Source organism: Otolemur garnettii, unplaced genomic scaffold, assembly GCF_000181295.1.
Source record: "Otolemur garnettii isolate 467f Iridium unplaced genomic scaffold, OtoGar3 scaffold00212, whole genome shotgun sequence".
Lineage (NCBI taxonomy): Eukaryota > Metazoa > Chordata > Mammalia > Primates > Galagidae > Otolemur > Otolemur garnettii.
The window spans coordinates 1,145,121-1,162,590 of NW_003852607.1; the positions used below are offsets into that span (position 1 = coordinate 1,145,121).

The 17,470-nt window shown below is 41.1% G+C and overlaps 1 protein-coding gene across 1 annotated transcript in view; it reads left to right on the forward strand.

Moving 5' to 3' along the window:
• Positions 1 to 13,130: 13,130 nt before the first annotated feature.
• Positions 13,131 to 17,470, forward strand: part of ZNF677 (zinc finger protein 677) — a 12,235-nt gene continuing 7,895 nt past the window's right edge. Inside the window, exons 1-2 of the mRNA XM_012812634.2 lie at positions 13,131 to 13,158; positions 16,373 to 16,443. Coding sequence (XP_012668088.1) covers positions 16,429 to 16,443 — 15 coding nt within the window. The 5' untranslated portion in view covers positions 13,131 to 13,158; positions 16,373 to 16,428. The remainder of the gene's footprint in view (positions 13,159 to 16,372; positions 16,444 to 17,470) is intronic.

Consider the following 17,470-nt stretch of genomic DNA (forward strand, 5'->3'; position numbering starts at 1 on the left):
GGTCATTTATGTTACAAATCAAGGTCACAGCCCTCACCCCCTGATTTCTTGAAGGACTACTGTCTTAGTCTGCTTGTGTTGCTATAAAGGAATACCTGACCCTGGGTAATCTATGAAGAAAAGAGATTTATTTAATTCACACTTCTTCAGGATGTACAAGAATCATGGCACCAGCATCTGCTTCTAGTGAGGGCTTCTGGCTACTTCCATCTGGGCAGAAGGCGAAAGAGACCCAGGTTGTGCAGAGATCACGTGGTGAGAGAGAAAGCAAATCTTTGGGAAAGAGATGGCAGGCTCTTTTTAACAATCAGATCTTGTGTAAACCAACAGAGTGAAAACGTACCACAGGGACAACACCAAGTCATTCCTGAGGAATTTGCCTCCCCCTGACCCAAGCACCTCCCATTTGCCTTCCAACACTGGGAGTCCAATTTCAGCATGAGGAGGTGAAATATCCAAACCATAGCAATTACCCACTTGCTATTGTCTTGAATGCAGCTGTCCATATAACTTCAAGCTCATCTGGGGAAATGAAAACTTCAAGTACACTTGGAGAAAATTTCACACCTCAACTCAAACATTATGCCTTCAAAGACACTTCCAGTAACTGTACATTATTTCAGGCTTATTTTATGGGATCTGGAATTTTCCACTGAATCTTACATATTAATTACCTTATATTTCATTTACTATGACCATTGTTATTGGGCATTTCATGTTGGGTCAGCCTTATTCCGTCTCATTCATCCCTCTCTCTGCAGTGAAATTGGCTCATAAATGGTCTGAGTGCATCAATGGCTGAACACAATGCAAGACAGATAATTCATATGTTTCTGATGAGAAGAGGGAATCATGAATTTCTCCCATGGCAGATACAACAGAACCTGGATATGTTGGGGTCACAGTTCATGAGAATAAACGGGCTAATAGTTGGAAAACACCCAGTGATTAGTGAAGAAGCATTCATCAGCCACCAATTGGAGTTATCAAAGAGAGCTAAATAAACACAAATGATGGAGGAAAGGGCATAAAATGATACAAAAGTGCCCACCAAGACAAGGATGCTTTGGGTGGCTCTTGTCTCAGGGGAGGATCTGGAGGAGAAATTGCTCCTGTGAATGTGTTGGACCTGCTGCCTGTGCCTGTACAGAATGAAAACCATAGTGCTGCTGGCCCAGACCATGAGACCCAAACATAAAATATCATGGAAAGATGTCAGTACCGAATATATGGAATCAATGACTCTGTCATGAAGTGGAGTGGAACAATATCCAAGATCTTTTCTCTTTGTGTTGTTTCTGTTGCTCTGTTTTCCCATTTCATAAATAGGAAAAATGATATTTACCACCATGTGGAGAACCCAGCACAGGACACTGGAGGGGCCAATGTACTTTGGGGCTTTTACTTTAAAGTCTGCCCACCTGGAGTTCCTGGGGTTGATTGTGACCACCTGGAAGATACTCAGGAGGCAGGTAGTACCAATGGACACACCCCTGGCCACTCTGTGAATGTATAAGAAAACTTTGCATCCAAAATAGTCGATGAAATATTTCAACCCAAAAGCTATCATGACCTGTGGAATTCCTCTAGAGAGAATGACCAAGGAGTTGGCTACAGTCAGGTGCTTGAGCATCAAATCCATGGATCTCGGCCTACGTCCACTGACATAAATGAACATATAATGATACCAGAGTGAAAAATTCCCCAGGATTCCAATGACAATCTCCAATAGGAAGATAATTCCTATTTTCAAATCCATGGAGGCCATTCTGTCATTTTCCAAGACTTAAAGTTGGAATTCATATGCAGAAGGTTCACTGTGGAAACATGAGTTGTCAGGTACATTTTCATGGAAAATAGTCTTGCTATTTATTATTCCTTCCTCTTGAGAATTAATAGTTAAAACAATGTTTTGTGTCTTCCGCAATTTAATATTCATAATCCTATGCATTAGGGTTTAATAATATCTTCCATTACCAACTAGGAGAATTCAACCACAGGGAGGTTAGGTGACTCACCTACGTAGCAGTAGAGTTAGGATTTGAACTTGGATAGCCTGGTTGCTTGACATTAGTATACACTACTGTGGTATAGTAGGACAGTTACCTAATGGTGTATATGTATGTATATACACACACATAGATAAACATACACGTATATAAGTATCTTGTTGTGTTTATAATTTTACTTCAAAAATTCCCATTTTTGTCTAACTAGTCTCTAGATCAATGTAACTTATAAATGAATATTCAGGAATCTTAATAAATTATAGATGCACTGAATAATTTCATATGACAAAATTTGATTTGTTTAATGTAGATAAATGCTAGGGTGGCAACAGAAAAACTCATTTCATTTTTGCATGAACAAAAAAATAAAACAATGGCTAAAGTAACTGAATGTTACCATGAAAAAAAATCAACAACTATGGCACCCATCATAGAGAAATAAATGTATAAAATTATGCCATATGCTAAAATATGAGACATGAAACATAAACAGTGAAAATATACTTTAGAAAATAATTATCTTTAAAGATGATATAAGTTTATTATTTTAGAATACCAGAAATGAATAGTTAATCGAGGAAAGCTATTAAAATATAAATGGGCAAAATGAAATATGAAGAAATGGAATCTTGCACACTTAATACATTGAAAAGGAAGAAAACTTTGAGAAGGGTGACAGATTAGTAGTGAGCTTAGGAGCAACTTGTTTTACGACCAGAGAAAATATAACAAGAAACATAAGAGCCTTAAAACTGCTTTTGGTCCTGATGAGAGTATATTTAAAAATTAACTGATTCCTTTAAAATTAAAATGTTTAAATTAAGTCTTTAATTTTTGGTGTCTGAACCCCTCTATTATGATGTCAACTTCTTCTTAAAGGCCTTTCTCTAATATCAGGAAGAAAAAGGGTCTCCCCATGATCAGTAGACCACAGATATTTTCAGTAGAGACACTTGGACCATCTTCATTAAGCATGTCACATCCAAATTACAGAAAGACAATTATATTGCAGCAATCACTACGCGGTCACACTGTTTGTTCTGATAATTAGATAATTCAATTGGCTCTATTGTATTCAGTTAAGAGCTCCCATGCATAGAGCTTTTACAGAAATAACTGTACTACTCCTGAAAATATCTCTGTCAGTTCTGCACACTGTATTAAACAGCAGATTCATTTTAAAATTACAGTCTTGAAATCCATTAAAATTCAAACTTTAATACCATTTGGATCAAACATCAAGAACTCCTTCAGGGAGAATTTCATGAGATTACATTAGCAGAAGTCATGGGTGGATTTAAGGTCTGAGACCTCCAGGTCCTCTGTACAAGCTCCCCTCCTGCCTCAGGAATTATTTATTCCTCCTTCCTGTGTACTTTTACCCTTGGACAAGTTCCTACCCTGAAAGATTTTCTTTCCCAGACACCTATCCTGAATCCAGATATACCTTCTTCCCTTACAGACTATGTCTCTTAAAATGAAGTGGAAAATACCAGACTTCTTGCTGTTGCCAGGACTCTGAGCTCCACGCGATGGTCATGATGGCTGCAGTGTGTGTGGGAGGTGGGAGCCAGATCCTGAAATATGGGTTTGTGATTCTGTGACCTCATCTCCCCACAGAACTGCAATTACCATCTCATGTACAGTGACAGTGCCAGTTCATGCCTGGGGAGCTGAGTATAAGTTCTGAAAACTTTTTAATTCCCAGAATCTATTTGAAGTTCTACTAGTAAATATATCCAAAGAGACCATTGGAGCACTTGGGAAAGACTCTTTTCCATTATTCCTGGAGGCAGAGAGCGTATCTGGTAGGTCTCTCATGGAACAGAAAACACTGAAGTCTGTTTTCAGGAAGGTTATGTATTTCCTTGAATCTCTGCTTCCATGAGCATTTCTTCTACCCCCAATTTATTTATTTATATTTATTTATTTATTTATAGACAGACCCTCGCTATATCACCCTGAGTTGAGTGCTATAGCATCACAGCTCACAGCAACCCCCAACTCTCAAACTCAAGCGATTCTCTTGTCTCAGCCTCCCAAGTAGCTGGGACTACAGGCATCGCCCCCCCACTCCCCGCCCCACAACGCCCAGCTATTTTTTTGCTGCAGTCGTCATTGCTGTTTGGCTGACCTGGGTCGGGTTCAAACCCGCCAGCCTCAGTGTATGTGGCCAGAGCCATAACCACTGTGCTAGGAGCGCTGAGCCTCTACCCCCAAATTAATTCTTTGTGAATCCTCAGACCCCTAAGTCCCTCTATCGTTTCATGTCTGTGCAGAAAAATACAATGAAACAAACTACCCTAGAAGTGTTTTTCATTCGTTTAGTGCAAAAGAAAGAGCGATGTGAATAATTGATTAGGAAATATTTTCTATATTTCCTCAACTCAATACAAATTAACTAGGAAATGTAGACGAAATGGACACGTTCTAGAAAAATGCACTTTACCAATATTCACTTCAGTAGAGGCTGGGAGTTGAAACAGAACAATGTGCACAGAGGAAAGGGAGAAGTTTATGAGGTCCCCACAAAGAAAAGCACCAGCATTCGGTTAGCAGGCAGACTTTGATTATTTTAAGTGAACAGATAAAACCCACAAAACTCCTGAAAATAAACAAAATGAGGTTGGATAGCCCCGTGAGATATATTGATTCACAAACAGACTGATAGATAAGTCAAGATAAAAATTCAGAAACAGGCTTGACACCTGTGGCTCAGGTGGCTAGGGCACCAGCCACATACACCTGAGGTGGTGGGTTCGAATCCAGTCCGGCCCACCAAACAACAATGACAGCTGCAACCAAAAAATAGACAGGCCTTGTGGCGGGCACCTGTGGTCCCAGCTACTTGGGAGGCGGAGGCAGGAGACTCGCTTGAGCCCAGGAGTCAGAGGTTGCTGTGAGCTGTGATGCCATGGCATTCTACCCAGGGGGACAGCTTGAGACTCTGTCTCCAAAAAAAAAAAAACAATTCAGAAACATACCCAAGTATATTTTTACAAGTTAATAAGCAGGCCAGGCAAGGTGGCTCACTGTAATCCTAGCACTCTTGGAGGCCGAGGTGGGTGGATTGCTTGAACTCAGGAGTTTGAGACCAGCCTAAGCAAGAATAAGACCTCATCTCTAGGCTTGGCACCTGTGGCTCAAGCGGCTAAGGTGCCAGCCACATACACCTAAGGTGGTGGGTTCGAATCCCCAGCCCGGGTCCGCCAAACAACAATGATGGCTGCAACCAAAAAAATGGCCAGGCGTTGTGGCGGGCGCCTGTAGTCCCAGCTACTTGGGAGGCTGAGGCAGGAGACTCGTTGAGCCCAGGAGTTGGAGGTTGCTGTGAGCGGTGATGCCATAGCACTCTACCCAGGGGGATAGCTTGAGGCTCTATCTCAAAAAAAAAAAAAAAAAAAAAAAACCTCATCTCTACTAAAAATAGAGAAATTAACTGCATGTAGTGGTAAGCTACTGTAGTCCCAGCTACTTGGAAGCTGAGGCAAGAGGATCATTTGAGCCCAAGTGTTTGAGGTTGCTGTAAGCTATGATGCCGTGGCAGTCTACCCAGGATGACATGTAAGAGGTAAGCACCCCTTGCTCACACATGGCAGTTCGCTTCAATGTGCTGCCCCAGGAAATTGTTTCTGAGAAAGATTTCTTTGAAGATCGAGCTTCTGTACCTGCCTATAGATATGCAGAAATATGCAGAAAGACTCTCTTGGTTAGAAATTCTGGAGAATCAGCTGGGGTGTAGCTGGGCGCTAATATGCCTGTTTTTGAACGTTGGGTTCTGTTCTCTGTCTTCTCCCTTCATTAACATTATAATCTCTAGTTTCGGTTTGGGCTGGCAAGAACAGACAGTCTGCCTTGTATTTTTACTCTAAACAAAATCAATTGTATATGTGTTCCTCAGCCTTCACACTGAATTATAATCTTAATGGTAACTTCCTAATACTACTTCACTTCTTTGTATCTGTGTTAAATTCTTACTGAATGTTTGAAAGTATATAAGATAATCAGTAAAGTTAAGCCGGGTCACCGACCAGAGCCCTCCCTTCAATCAATCATCCCGTCTGCAGTTTCTTCTCCCTGCGTCTCCGTTCAGAGGCTCCAAGAACACTTTCAATGACAGAGTGAGACTCTGTCTCAAAAATAAAAAATAAAAATGTAAGTTGATTAGCAATAAAAATTACAGTAGGAATAATATCATGAGTACCTGTATTTGGGAAATAGAAATTCCTCTCAAAATGATCATAAATGGACTTCCTCTTTATATCACAGTAAGAAAAAGGTCAAATGTAACTTACATAAGTTTAACTTTAAACTTAGAAAGTTAAAACTTTCCAACAAATAACTGGGCAAAGAAGAATGAGAAGAATTTACCAAATGGGAAAGCCTGACTGATGATTGGTCAAGACTCATGAGACAAAAACATAATGGTTCTGTAACAAGTGGTCCTGGTTAGGGCTGCAGATAAAATAATACATGGCACAAGGCAGAACATTGGTGATTTTGTGTTTTTATCTCTACCCCTGACAGCAATGTGGATCAGCTAAAATACATGATTGTTTGGGGTAAGGCAGTAGCGTATTTAAAATGTTTTTAGGTAGATGTGGGCAGAATGATCTATTTAGGGGGAAAGTGTACATAGGAAACAGATCCAGAGGCTTTAATAAAAATTTAAGTCAGAGTTCATGAATATAAGTCAAGAAAAGAGATTTTAGAAGGTAGAATAGTTTCTATTAAGTGATGCACCCACTTAGCCTTTGGGAAGATAGTGGATTACTCCAAAGATTCCTGTATTTCCAACTTGGGTTAATGAGAGCTGGGGAGGAGGCATTTAAGGCCATGGAAAGCTTATTTATGGAGGAATATTGTTCCTTTGAAACATTCAATGTAAAATGTATAAAATCAAAAGATAAAATGAGCAATCCCTCATCCATAGAAACAAAAATTTTAAGAAATTTCTCTCAATTGGCTCGGCGCCTATAGCTTAACCGGCTAAGGCGCCAGCCACGTATACCTAAGGTGGCAGGTTCGAATCCCCAGCCCGGACCCGCCAAACAACAATGACGGCTGCAACCAAAAAATGGCCGGGCGTTGTGGCGGGCGCCTGTGGTCCCAGCTACTTGGGAGGCGGAGGCAGGAGACTTGCTTGAGCCCAGGAGTTGGAGGTTGCTGTGAGCTGTAATGCCATGGCACTCTACCCAGGGGGACAGCTTGAGGCTCTGTCTCAAAAAAAAAAAAAAAGAAATTTCTCTCAATTATTCTCAGATAAAGCACTGGAATTTATTAAGAATTCAGCTATTTGAAAAATACAATAAATGAGATTGAAACTGCTATTTGTCATATTTTTTGCCACGTACAGAACAATGATGATAATCAGACTGTGAGAAAGTTTTTTTGTTTTTGTTTTTTGTGACAGAGTCTCACCATGTCCTCCTCAGTAGGGTGCTGTGGTGTCACAGCTCACATAAACCTCAAATTCTTGGGCTGAAGCGATTCTCTTGCCTCAGCCTCCCAAGAAGCTGAAACTACAGGCACCTGCCACAATGCCCAGCTACTTCTTTGTTGCAGTTGTCATTGTTGTTTAGCTGGCCCCAGCTGTGTTAGAACGCGCCAGCAGTGGTATATCATCACACATCAGGATATACGTACAAATGTGTTTTTTAAATGAGTAGATATATTTGCTGGATATTTTAAATGTAATTTTTATAAAATACTTCAATGAACTGTTACCAGCCACTGATAACCTGCATAGCCATTTCCTTCAGGGCATTGCTGGTCAGGCCCTGACAAGGTTGGATGACCCTATGTGCTGACACATAGGGATTGTTTATTCACTTCCAAGGCCTACTATCATAGATAAGATGGGAACTTGAACTCCATAGACTCGGGTGTTCAAGGACTTGGGCTCTCTGTGCACCCAGCGAAGTGCTGACTAACTGTAAATTTAGTCTAAAGTAGAAATGCTTCAAAGACATAACCATTTTAACATAGGACGAGGAGGACTCTGTATGCTACAATAGGCAATAATATTGCTAATGTTTACTTTTGCCGTGGAAATAAAAAGTAACAAAGGAAAAGAGGGGGCATAGCAGTTCTTTGGGGTGATATCCTCACTGCTCTCAGGAATTGCTGGGTTTTCTGTAAATAAAAGTTGAAACTGTTGATCTCTCATCCTCTTCTCTTTTGATTGGCTTGGGTGACATGCAGATGGACTCCTTAGTCTAGTAACAGAACCACAACCCTTTTATTTTCTTACATTTATGGTATTTTGACCACGAACATTCTATTTCTTTTCTTTTCCTTTTTGAGACAGAGTTTCACTTTGTCACCCTGGCAATAGTGCCATACATCATAGCTTACAGCAACCTCAAACTCTTGGGCTTGAGCAATCCTCTTATTTTAGCCTCCCAAGTAACTGGGACTATACGCATATGCCACAGTGCTGAGCTAGTTTTTCTATTTTTAGTAGAGACACGGCCTGGCTCTTGCTCAGGCTGGTCTCCAGCTCTTGAGGTAAAGTAATCCACCCATATTGGCCTCCCAAAGTGCTAGGATGTGAGCCACCATCCTAGCCTAGCATATGAGTACAGGTGTGAGCCACCATCCCTAGCCTAGCATTCTATTTCCTAAGATGATAATGTAGTCATTCTCTAATATGTTCATTGTTTTCTCATGATGTGTCTTCAGAAGAAATCTAAAGATCCAAAGTCAATGCCGGCAGTGTGGCTCCTGCCAGTAATCCTAGCACTCTGGGAGGCCGAGGTGGGTGGATTGCCTGAGCTCACTGGTTTGAGACCAGCCTTAGCCAGAGCAAGACCCCATCTCCAAAAATAGCTGGGTGTTGTGGCGGGCACCTATAATCCCAGCTACTTGGGAGGCTGAGGCAAGGGAATCGCTTAAGCCCAAGAGTTTGAGGTTGCTGTGAGCTGTGATGCCACAGCACTCTACTGGGGGCATCACAGTGAGACTATCTCAAAAAATGAAATAAATAATGTCTTCAGATGACTACAGTGTGGTAGACAGTGTGACCACCACTTCATGCCAGCCACTGAACTAGAACCATCCAGTTAACAGCTCCCTGCTTTCTGGCTGTCAGAAATTATGTGATAACAGAAACTTATAGTTTTAAGTGTTGTAACCCAGCCCTCTTTCCCCAGCCCTCTCCTGTTTCCCCCCACCCTCACCTGTTCCCCCCTCCCTGCCCTCTCCTGTCCCCTGCCCTCTCCAGCCCATTTCCCTCCTCCTCCCTTCTCCCCCCATAGTCCACTCGGGGAACAAGGCAAGTCCCTCCTCCCTCCAGGGTTGCCCAGATGTGCTTCCCAACCACATTCCCAGGCCCTTCCTTCCCCCTAGAGTTGCCAAGAACAAGCTTCCAAACAAGGAAGAAAACTCCCAAGTTTCACAAAACCCTCAAGTTCTCAGTAGATGAACAACGGTGGAAAAGTCACGAAAACTTGATTAATTACTGTTGTATAACCGTAACCATTGTGATATGAGATGTATCCATTGTCAACTGAAGCTGTATTAATCATTGTTGCATTACTATTGCTATATCCATGACTACCCGAGCTGTAACCCCCCCTTTAACCAGCCACGTTTTGCTTCTGTAGTATGCTTGCACCAACCTATAAAAAGGAGCCCACCCCCTTCTTCCCTGCTGTCTCTCAGAGCAGCAGCCCCTGCAGCAGGTAAAATAAATTACCAATTGATTAACCTAAGGGGGGGTCCGACTCTATTTTTCCAGATCTCCTAAGTTATTTCATAAGCCGCTCAGTTTTGGGGCAATTTTTGATGTATTAGGATATAACTAGTATTGTTAGGGTGAAAGAAAAGCAGGCCTAACTGCATTTTGTTGTAACTCTTATTCCTGAGAATCAGTGGGGAAGCAAAGCAGGCCTGACTCCATTCTGTTGTTCTGTTACATTTTGTTGCTTTAACAAAAAAAATAAATAAATAAACAGGTTCCACTTCCCTCAAGGCCCATTGCATGATATTTTAAGTGTACCTGGTTAGAACTGTTAGAATTATTGGTATTGGGTAGAAAGTCACTACCCTCTTGACAACAATCCTCGTGATTATGTTAAGGTGGTCTTCATACCATCCCTATATGATATTGAAATGTTAAAAGAACAAGCTTGACTCCATTTTACTATTCACTCCCTTTTACCTTCAAAACTAGTTCCTCTCTTTTGCCCTCCCATTGTGTAACTGTAAATGCATTTGCTTGTGATTGTGGCCATAGTGATTATACCTTTTTGTGATCATGCTCTTTACAACCCTTACCTGTAAGTTCCCCTCCCTGCATTTCCCCCCTAGGACATTGTGGTTTGTACCTATTTTGTAAGGAAGAATAATCACTAATTGTTCTCATGTTCATAGCATTTTGTAAAATGACTAACAGCCTACACTCATGATTCCTCCTACCCCTTTAACTGCTGTTTTCACTTCTGTAATAATGCCTACTTGCCGCCCCCCCCCCCACCGCCCCGAAAAATTTTGCCCTATAAAAACCAGAGCCACAGACAACTCGGGGTTGCTTTCAGAAACCCCACGTTGGAACACTGAGGCAATTGTCAGCTGGCTCTTCAATAAAAGGATTCCTCGTTGAATTTGACTTGTCCAGTGGTGTGGTCTTTGAGAGATTCTGGGCATAACAGTCTGTATACCCTACAAGTCATCAGTGCCACCTTTCAGACACTGAGATAACACACCTGTTTAAAAATCCAAGAAGTACAATGATGGAATCATTGTATATTCTAGCTAACACATACAAATTAAATAACATAGAAAGTCTAAAATGACAAAATTCCTTAATAAATTTGAGTACATTCATACATTTTTTCATATACTTTAATAGTAGAAAATACCTCTAGAAAGTACTGTGGTTTAGAAAATCAAGCAGCAGTATTTATGTAAAGCATTAGTGTGGAATAACAGTGCACTGAATGTTATTACTATGTGTATTATCATGCACCTTACATGTATGTAAAATGGTCTGAAAAGATGCAGCTCTAACTAATGAAGGGGTTATGTTACTGCAAAGCCAGGATGAAACAAGGAAGAATCAAGGGGAACATATTATTATCCATGCTATTTAACTAGTTTAAAAAATTGTTCCCGGCTCGGCACCTGTGGCTCAAGTGGCTGAGGCATCAGCCACATACACCTAAGGTGGCAGGTTTGAATCCCACCCGGGCCCGCCAAACAACAATAATAATGGTTGCAACCAAAAAAAAATAGCCAGGCATTGTGGCGGGCACCTGTGGTCCCAGCTACTTGGGAGGCTAAGGCAGGAAACTCGCTTGAGCCCAGGAGTTGGAGGTTGCTGTGAGCAGTGAAGCCATGGCACTCTACCCAGGGGGACAGCTTGAGGCTCTGTCTCAAAAAAAAAAAAAAAATTGTTCCCAATATAAACCACATATTTTGTTAAGCAATGTCAGCATAGCTCAAAAAACAGCAGCAGCAACAACAACAAAACCTCAAAGAACAAAATTAATGTAAACCATTTTCAACTCGAAAGGACCATCTCAGGTTCCAACATAAGTGGCCCACCAGTCTCTTAAATTTTTTTTTTCAGGCTCCTTTATTCCATGAATATTTACAGAACATCAACTATAGGCAAAACATTGACATAATCATTGAAAATAACATTGGGACAAATATATCAATTTTATGAGGAAACAAAAGCATTATCTACAAACCAATTATGAGATAAGTGTACTCATTACCACCACTCCTAGTAAAGTTGACCATCCTAGCTAATACAATTATGATAACTTAAAAATCCCAATGGTTTGTAAAAAAATACAAATTTCATTACTTCCGAGTTACCAAGTTACTTGCAAGTTACCAAAAACAATAGAAAAATTCAGCAATGTAGCTAACTTCAAAGTAACTATACAAAATCAATTATGTTCCTATGTAAAAAAGAATTACAAAATAATGTTACAAAAAGAAAGATAGCATTGTATCAGCAACCAAAATAGAAAGTACCTATCAATATAGCTTTAACAAGAGCTGTGCAATTTTTTTTGAATACATAATCATTTACTACCTGTTTGTTACAGAATACACAAGACAAAATACAAATAGCAAACAATTTTTTTCCTTATTATGTTTTTACCAAAGTCTAAAAATAAGATGACTGATATATATATAAATAAAAGTAAAAAATAATTTCAAAAAAAAAAAAAGCAGATCACGCCAAGTCTTATAGACAGTAGAAATAGAAGTCTCTTAAGTTTTAGTACCCTGGCTGCAAAGGACACCAAAGAGACTCAAAGGAACCCAAAAGCAAAGAATCAGGTACTCCAGGGTGGAGAAACAAACAAATCTATATCTTTTGTATTAACCCGGGTGAGAATGAAACACATTCTTCTTAATAAAGTATCACAAGAATGAAAAAGCACGTATCCAACATACAATACCAACAAGAAGCCAGGAGATGAACTAATACATGTCCACACAAGAGAAAAAAATCAATTCTATTCCAGCTGGGGGGGGGAGGGAGGGGCATAGGGAACAGGGGAGGAGGAAGCAAAATGGGTGTGCTCACAACTAATGGGCACGATGTAAGGAAGGGTACATGGCACACCTCCTGGGGGGGACACAACCACAACAGGAACTTTACCTAACAAATGCAAACACTGCAACCTAATCGTACCCTCATACTAATCTGAAATTTAAAAAAATAATAATGGGAGCCCCGCTACATTTTAGAACCGTAAAATTTTAGTGACATCAGAAGAAAAAAAGAAAAGAGAGAGGGAGAAAAAGAGAGAAAGAGAGTGAGAAAGAAAGAAGGAAGGAGAGGAAGAGGAGAAAGGGAGGAAAGGAAAGAAAGAGAGAGAGAAGGAAGAAAAGAAAAGGGAGAGGGGAGGAGAAGGAAGAGGATAGGGGAGGGGAGGGGTTGGGGGAAGGGAGAGGAAGGGAAGGGAAGAAAACAAAACAAAACAAACATCTAGCTAAGCACCGGAGCTGAGCTGCGGAGAGGTCCTAAACCCACGCCCCTAGCGCGGCATCCCTCAGCCCAGGCCCCACCCCTGTCGGCGTCCCGCCTGGCACCGCCCCTTGTTACCCGCAGATCTGTTTGCGCAACTGCGGTCGCCTGCAGACCCGGAAGCAGATGCCGAGGGGTGACAGGCGCGCTGGGGTGAGAAGTCTCCTTCTTTCTGGTTCATACCTGCGTTTCGCGGGCGTCGGGTTTCTATCTCCACAGCCTGGTTCCAGGGGCTGCCCTGTAGGTTAACTCCCCCGAGCCTGCTAGTCCCTTGGATGGTGTGTGGCCCTAGGACGTTCCGAGTCCTGTAGCTCCAAGCTGGTCCAGAGGTCTGCGCGCATTTCTGTTAAAATCTTAAGTGAGTTCTGGACACCGGCCCAGATTTTTTTGCCACCAACTACCCGCCGCATAGTTTCCCTGCTGAAAACCCTTCTTTGACTCCCGTTTCTTCCCGCTGCCAACCGCGCCGGATAAAATCCTCGATCTATTGGCCTCTTTTCAAGGAGAACAGAGAGGAAACAGAAATGGGGGAGAAAAAGAGACTGTGCGGAGTTAGAGGGCAATTAGATCGTTTTGAAAGAAAGAATCTCAGGGGTTGAAACAAAGGTTGCAGCAGTCCAGACAACCTGTGGGAGGAAGAATAGAGAGAAAGGGAAACAAAATGAGCAGGAAGGGAGAGAAGGAAACATGGAAAAGAGAAGGAGAAAAAAGGGGGAGAAAGAGAGAAAGAAATTTACAGAGAGGAAAGAAAAACACAGCGTAATAGAGAAAGTGGGGAAACCAAATCCAGATGAATGTTAATTTAATACAGAACACTATGTGGTGATGTGCTGACATGTGGCTCTATAATTAAGTTTTATTAAATTGTTTAAATTATGCAAAAGAAAATGATAATTGCAAAACCAGGTGTGTGAGCCTTGTGAATTTTCTAATTACTGCATCAGAAGAGAATATCATTTGCAAATTCTATTCAGCCAGAGGAATAACTGACTTAAATCAGTTAATTCCAGATCACCCTTTTCCCTTTCTCTGATTTTGGGAGAGGGGAGTGCAAGAAATGGGGAATGACTGTGGCACCACATGGTGTTTTCTAAAATGAACATTCACAATCTTGTACTCTACTCTTTTTGTGGCTTGTATCATTCTTTTCTAACTTTGACATATACTTGTTTAGAATTTAGTCTTAGAACTTACTAGGTATTTAAAGAATTTCCAAATTGTCTTCTCTCTTGAATGTATGTTTCAGATTATGAGCTTAAATACTTTCTACTCTTAATCCATCAGAACTGTTATTGGTGTCTAGTAAGAAGATACCAAATAAGTCTCTGTCTTGATTTCCCAGTGTTTCACTTGTAAGTTGATAATCTTTAACACTAAAAATCTAGTCTAAGCAGTTAGTTTAATTCAGTTGATTTTGAACAACACAGGTTTGAACGGCACAGGTCCAGTTATATGGGAGATTTTCTTCTGGCTCTGCCATCCCTCAGGAACACCAACTCTACCTCTTCCTCCTCAACCTATTAAATATAAATACAACGAAGATAAAGACTTTTATGATGATCTACTTCCATTTAATGAATGGTAAATAATATATTTTAACTTCCTTATGATTTCTTTCTTTTCTTTTTTTTGAGACAGAGTCTCACTTTGTCGCCCTTGGACCAGTGCCTTGGCATCATAGCTCATAGCAACCTCAAACTCTTGGGCTCAAAGCTCTTTTCCCTTAGCCTCCCTGACAGCTGGGACTACAGGAGGCCCACCACAGTGCCCAGCTATTTTTTTTTTTTTTTTTAGAGATGGGGTCTCGCTCTAGCTCAGGCTTGTCTTGAGCTCCTGAGCTCAAGCAATCCACCTGTCTCAGCCTCCCAGAGTGCTTGGATTATAGGTGTGAGCCAGGGTGCCCAGTCCCTTATGATTTTGTTAATAACGTTTTCTTTTCTGTAGCTTGGTTTATTGTAAGAATACATATATAATATATATAACATAGAATATATGTTAATTGGCTGTTTATATTATTGGTGAGGCAAACAGGCAGCTATTAGTAGTTAAGTTGTGGGGAAGTCAAAAATTATACAGAGATTTTGACTGTGTAAGACGTCAGTACCCCTCACCTGGGTGATGTTTAAGGGTATTTAGTTTCTTTCTTCCCTCATGTGATCTGTTAATTAGCCAGCTCTGAGCTAAAGTCTCCTACTAAGTAGATGTTCCCATAGGTACCCATTCTCCTTTCTGTGTTCATTCACAACTTAGTTACATTCACTTAACTCAGACTGCTTCAGGGTAACTCAGTGAAATGACTCCCCTCTCTGACCCTCTGTGTACTCAACTGTAACAGAGAGTTAATGGAATAGACTATAAATTCTAAATCTGGCTCGACACTTATAGCTCAACCGGCTAAGGCGCCAGCCACGTACACCTAAGGTGGCGGGTTCGAATCCCCAGCCCGGACCCGCCAAACAACAATGACGGCTGCAACCAAAAAATAGCCGGGCGTTGTGGCGGGCGCCTGTGGTCCCAGCTACTTGGGAGGCAGAGGCAAGAGACTCGCTTGAGCCCAGGAGTTGGAGGTTGCTGTGAGCTGTAATGCCACGGCACCCTACCCAGGGGGACAGCTTGAGGCTCTGTCTCAAAAAAAAAAAAAAAAATTCTAAATCTGAGCATATGGGATCCCTGAAATGATTTTCAACGTTAAGTATATATGCACATGTGGCAGTTTTTTTGAGAGAGTTATAATTAGAATCTAAAATGGTTCTCAGTCCTCCAGAGATGATAAAAACCATGATGAAAGAGCCAGGAGCATAGGCTCAGAGACTGAGCAGTTTCTTCCTCTCTGCATCAGGAGTTAAGTCTTAAGTTTGTGTCAACTCCTGGCATTAAGTTCTTTTATGGTTTCTTTTGCCTTCGGAACAAAACTTTAAACTCTTCAGTATGGCTACTTCAGGGTGCTCTGGAGTTGGGTTGACTCTTCAGAGTTGTTCAAATTGAGGGAAGAGACAGCTTTTTGTATCTTGCACTGACCAGTCCATTGTATACTGACTGTCCAGGGAGAGGGCATGAACTTGAACAAGGCAGTTCTCTTTGGTGGGGTGTCAAGTAGACAAAGGACAAAGCAGTTTAAGCAGAATGTATGGATTTTAGCAAGAAGAGAGGAGTTTTTGAGAAGGAGGTGGAAGAACTTACCAATAGGTCTCTTTGTAGGAGTTTATTGTTCTTGAAACCATCTTATTGCAGTGGGCAGCTAAAGACCATCTTTTTTCTTTATTAACATTCTCCCCGTGTGTGTGTGTGTGTGTGTGTGTGTGTACTTGAAGCAGAGGAAGGGGATATATTGATTCTAAGCATCAGACAATATATTTTTGACACACAGACTAATCTTACCTGAGAAAGAAATCCAGAGGAAGAGCAAAGAAAGAAGAGGAGGGAATGGCACTTTGCCAGGTAAAAGTCATATTCTTGGTTGATTGTGCTGTCTTCTCGCTTCTTCCTGAAATGCCATATTTTGGGCTTGCTGAAGCATAACAGGTATGCTTACACCCAGGGCCTTTCCTCAGTTCTACCTCCATATAGATTCTATCTCACTGTGACTTAGCAATGGAATTGGGGAAGAAGCCCACTTAGATGATTGTTCCAGAAAGGGTTACCCAGGGATGGATTGGAAATGGGGAGTAGGCTCCATGGTGTCAGTGAGATTGGGTAGTAGAGGCTGTGTAAAGACCCTATCTGGACACCCTTTCAGCTGTTTATAAGCCAGGATTAAAGAATTGGCATTGTAAGTGACTTACTAATGTGCACAAACATCTGGAAAACTTTAGAAAAGAAGACTGACGGGAGACCCTCTCTTTGCTTGATTTTTTAAACGCATTTGAAACACTTGAATTAGTATGTTTCTGGCTCCAAAATATTAATAATTTGGGATAGACTGGAAAGTTCAGAAATAGATATTAGATATAGAGGAGGTGGTTTTTCTTACAATTGGCTTTAAAATATGGAATCAACCTAATTATCTAACAGCAGGAGGTTCTTTCTTCACAATACATCCATCTCATGAAGACCTTGCTGTTCAATGAGAAATTCTCACGCGTCAGGTGTTTAGATAAAAATGGCTATTGTTTAGCCAAGATATAGGAGCAGGACTTTCTGTCATCAGAAAGGATGGAACCAAATTCTGATTACACTACTTTTTGTTAAGTATTATATTTCTTTTGTATTGAACATCACTTGATGACTGTATTTTTATGATCAAACTTCACATCGTATAGCTTACGGACTTAGAAGTAAAACACCACATTGTCTTCCATCACCTCTCTATCTCCATCAGGAACTTATGTTCATTGTCTTCAGTGCAAGTCTTATAAAAATACATTTCTAGGCTCGGCGCCTATAGCTCAACCGGCTAAGGCGCCAGCCACGTACACCTAAGGTGGCGGGTTCGAATCCCCAGCCCGGACCCGCCAAACAACAATGA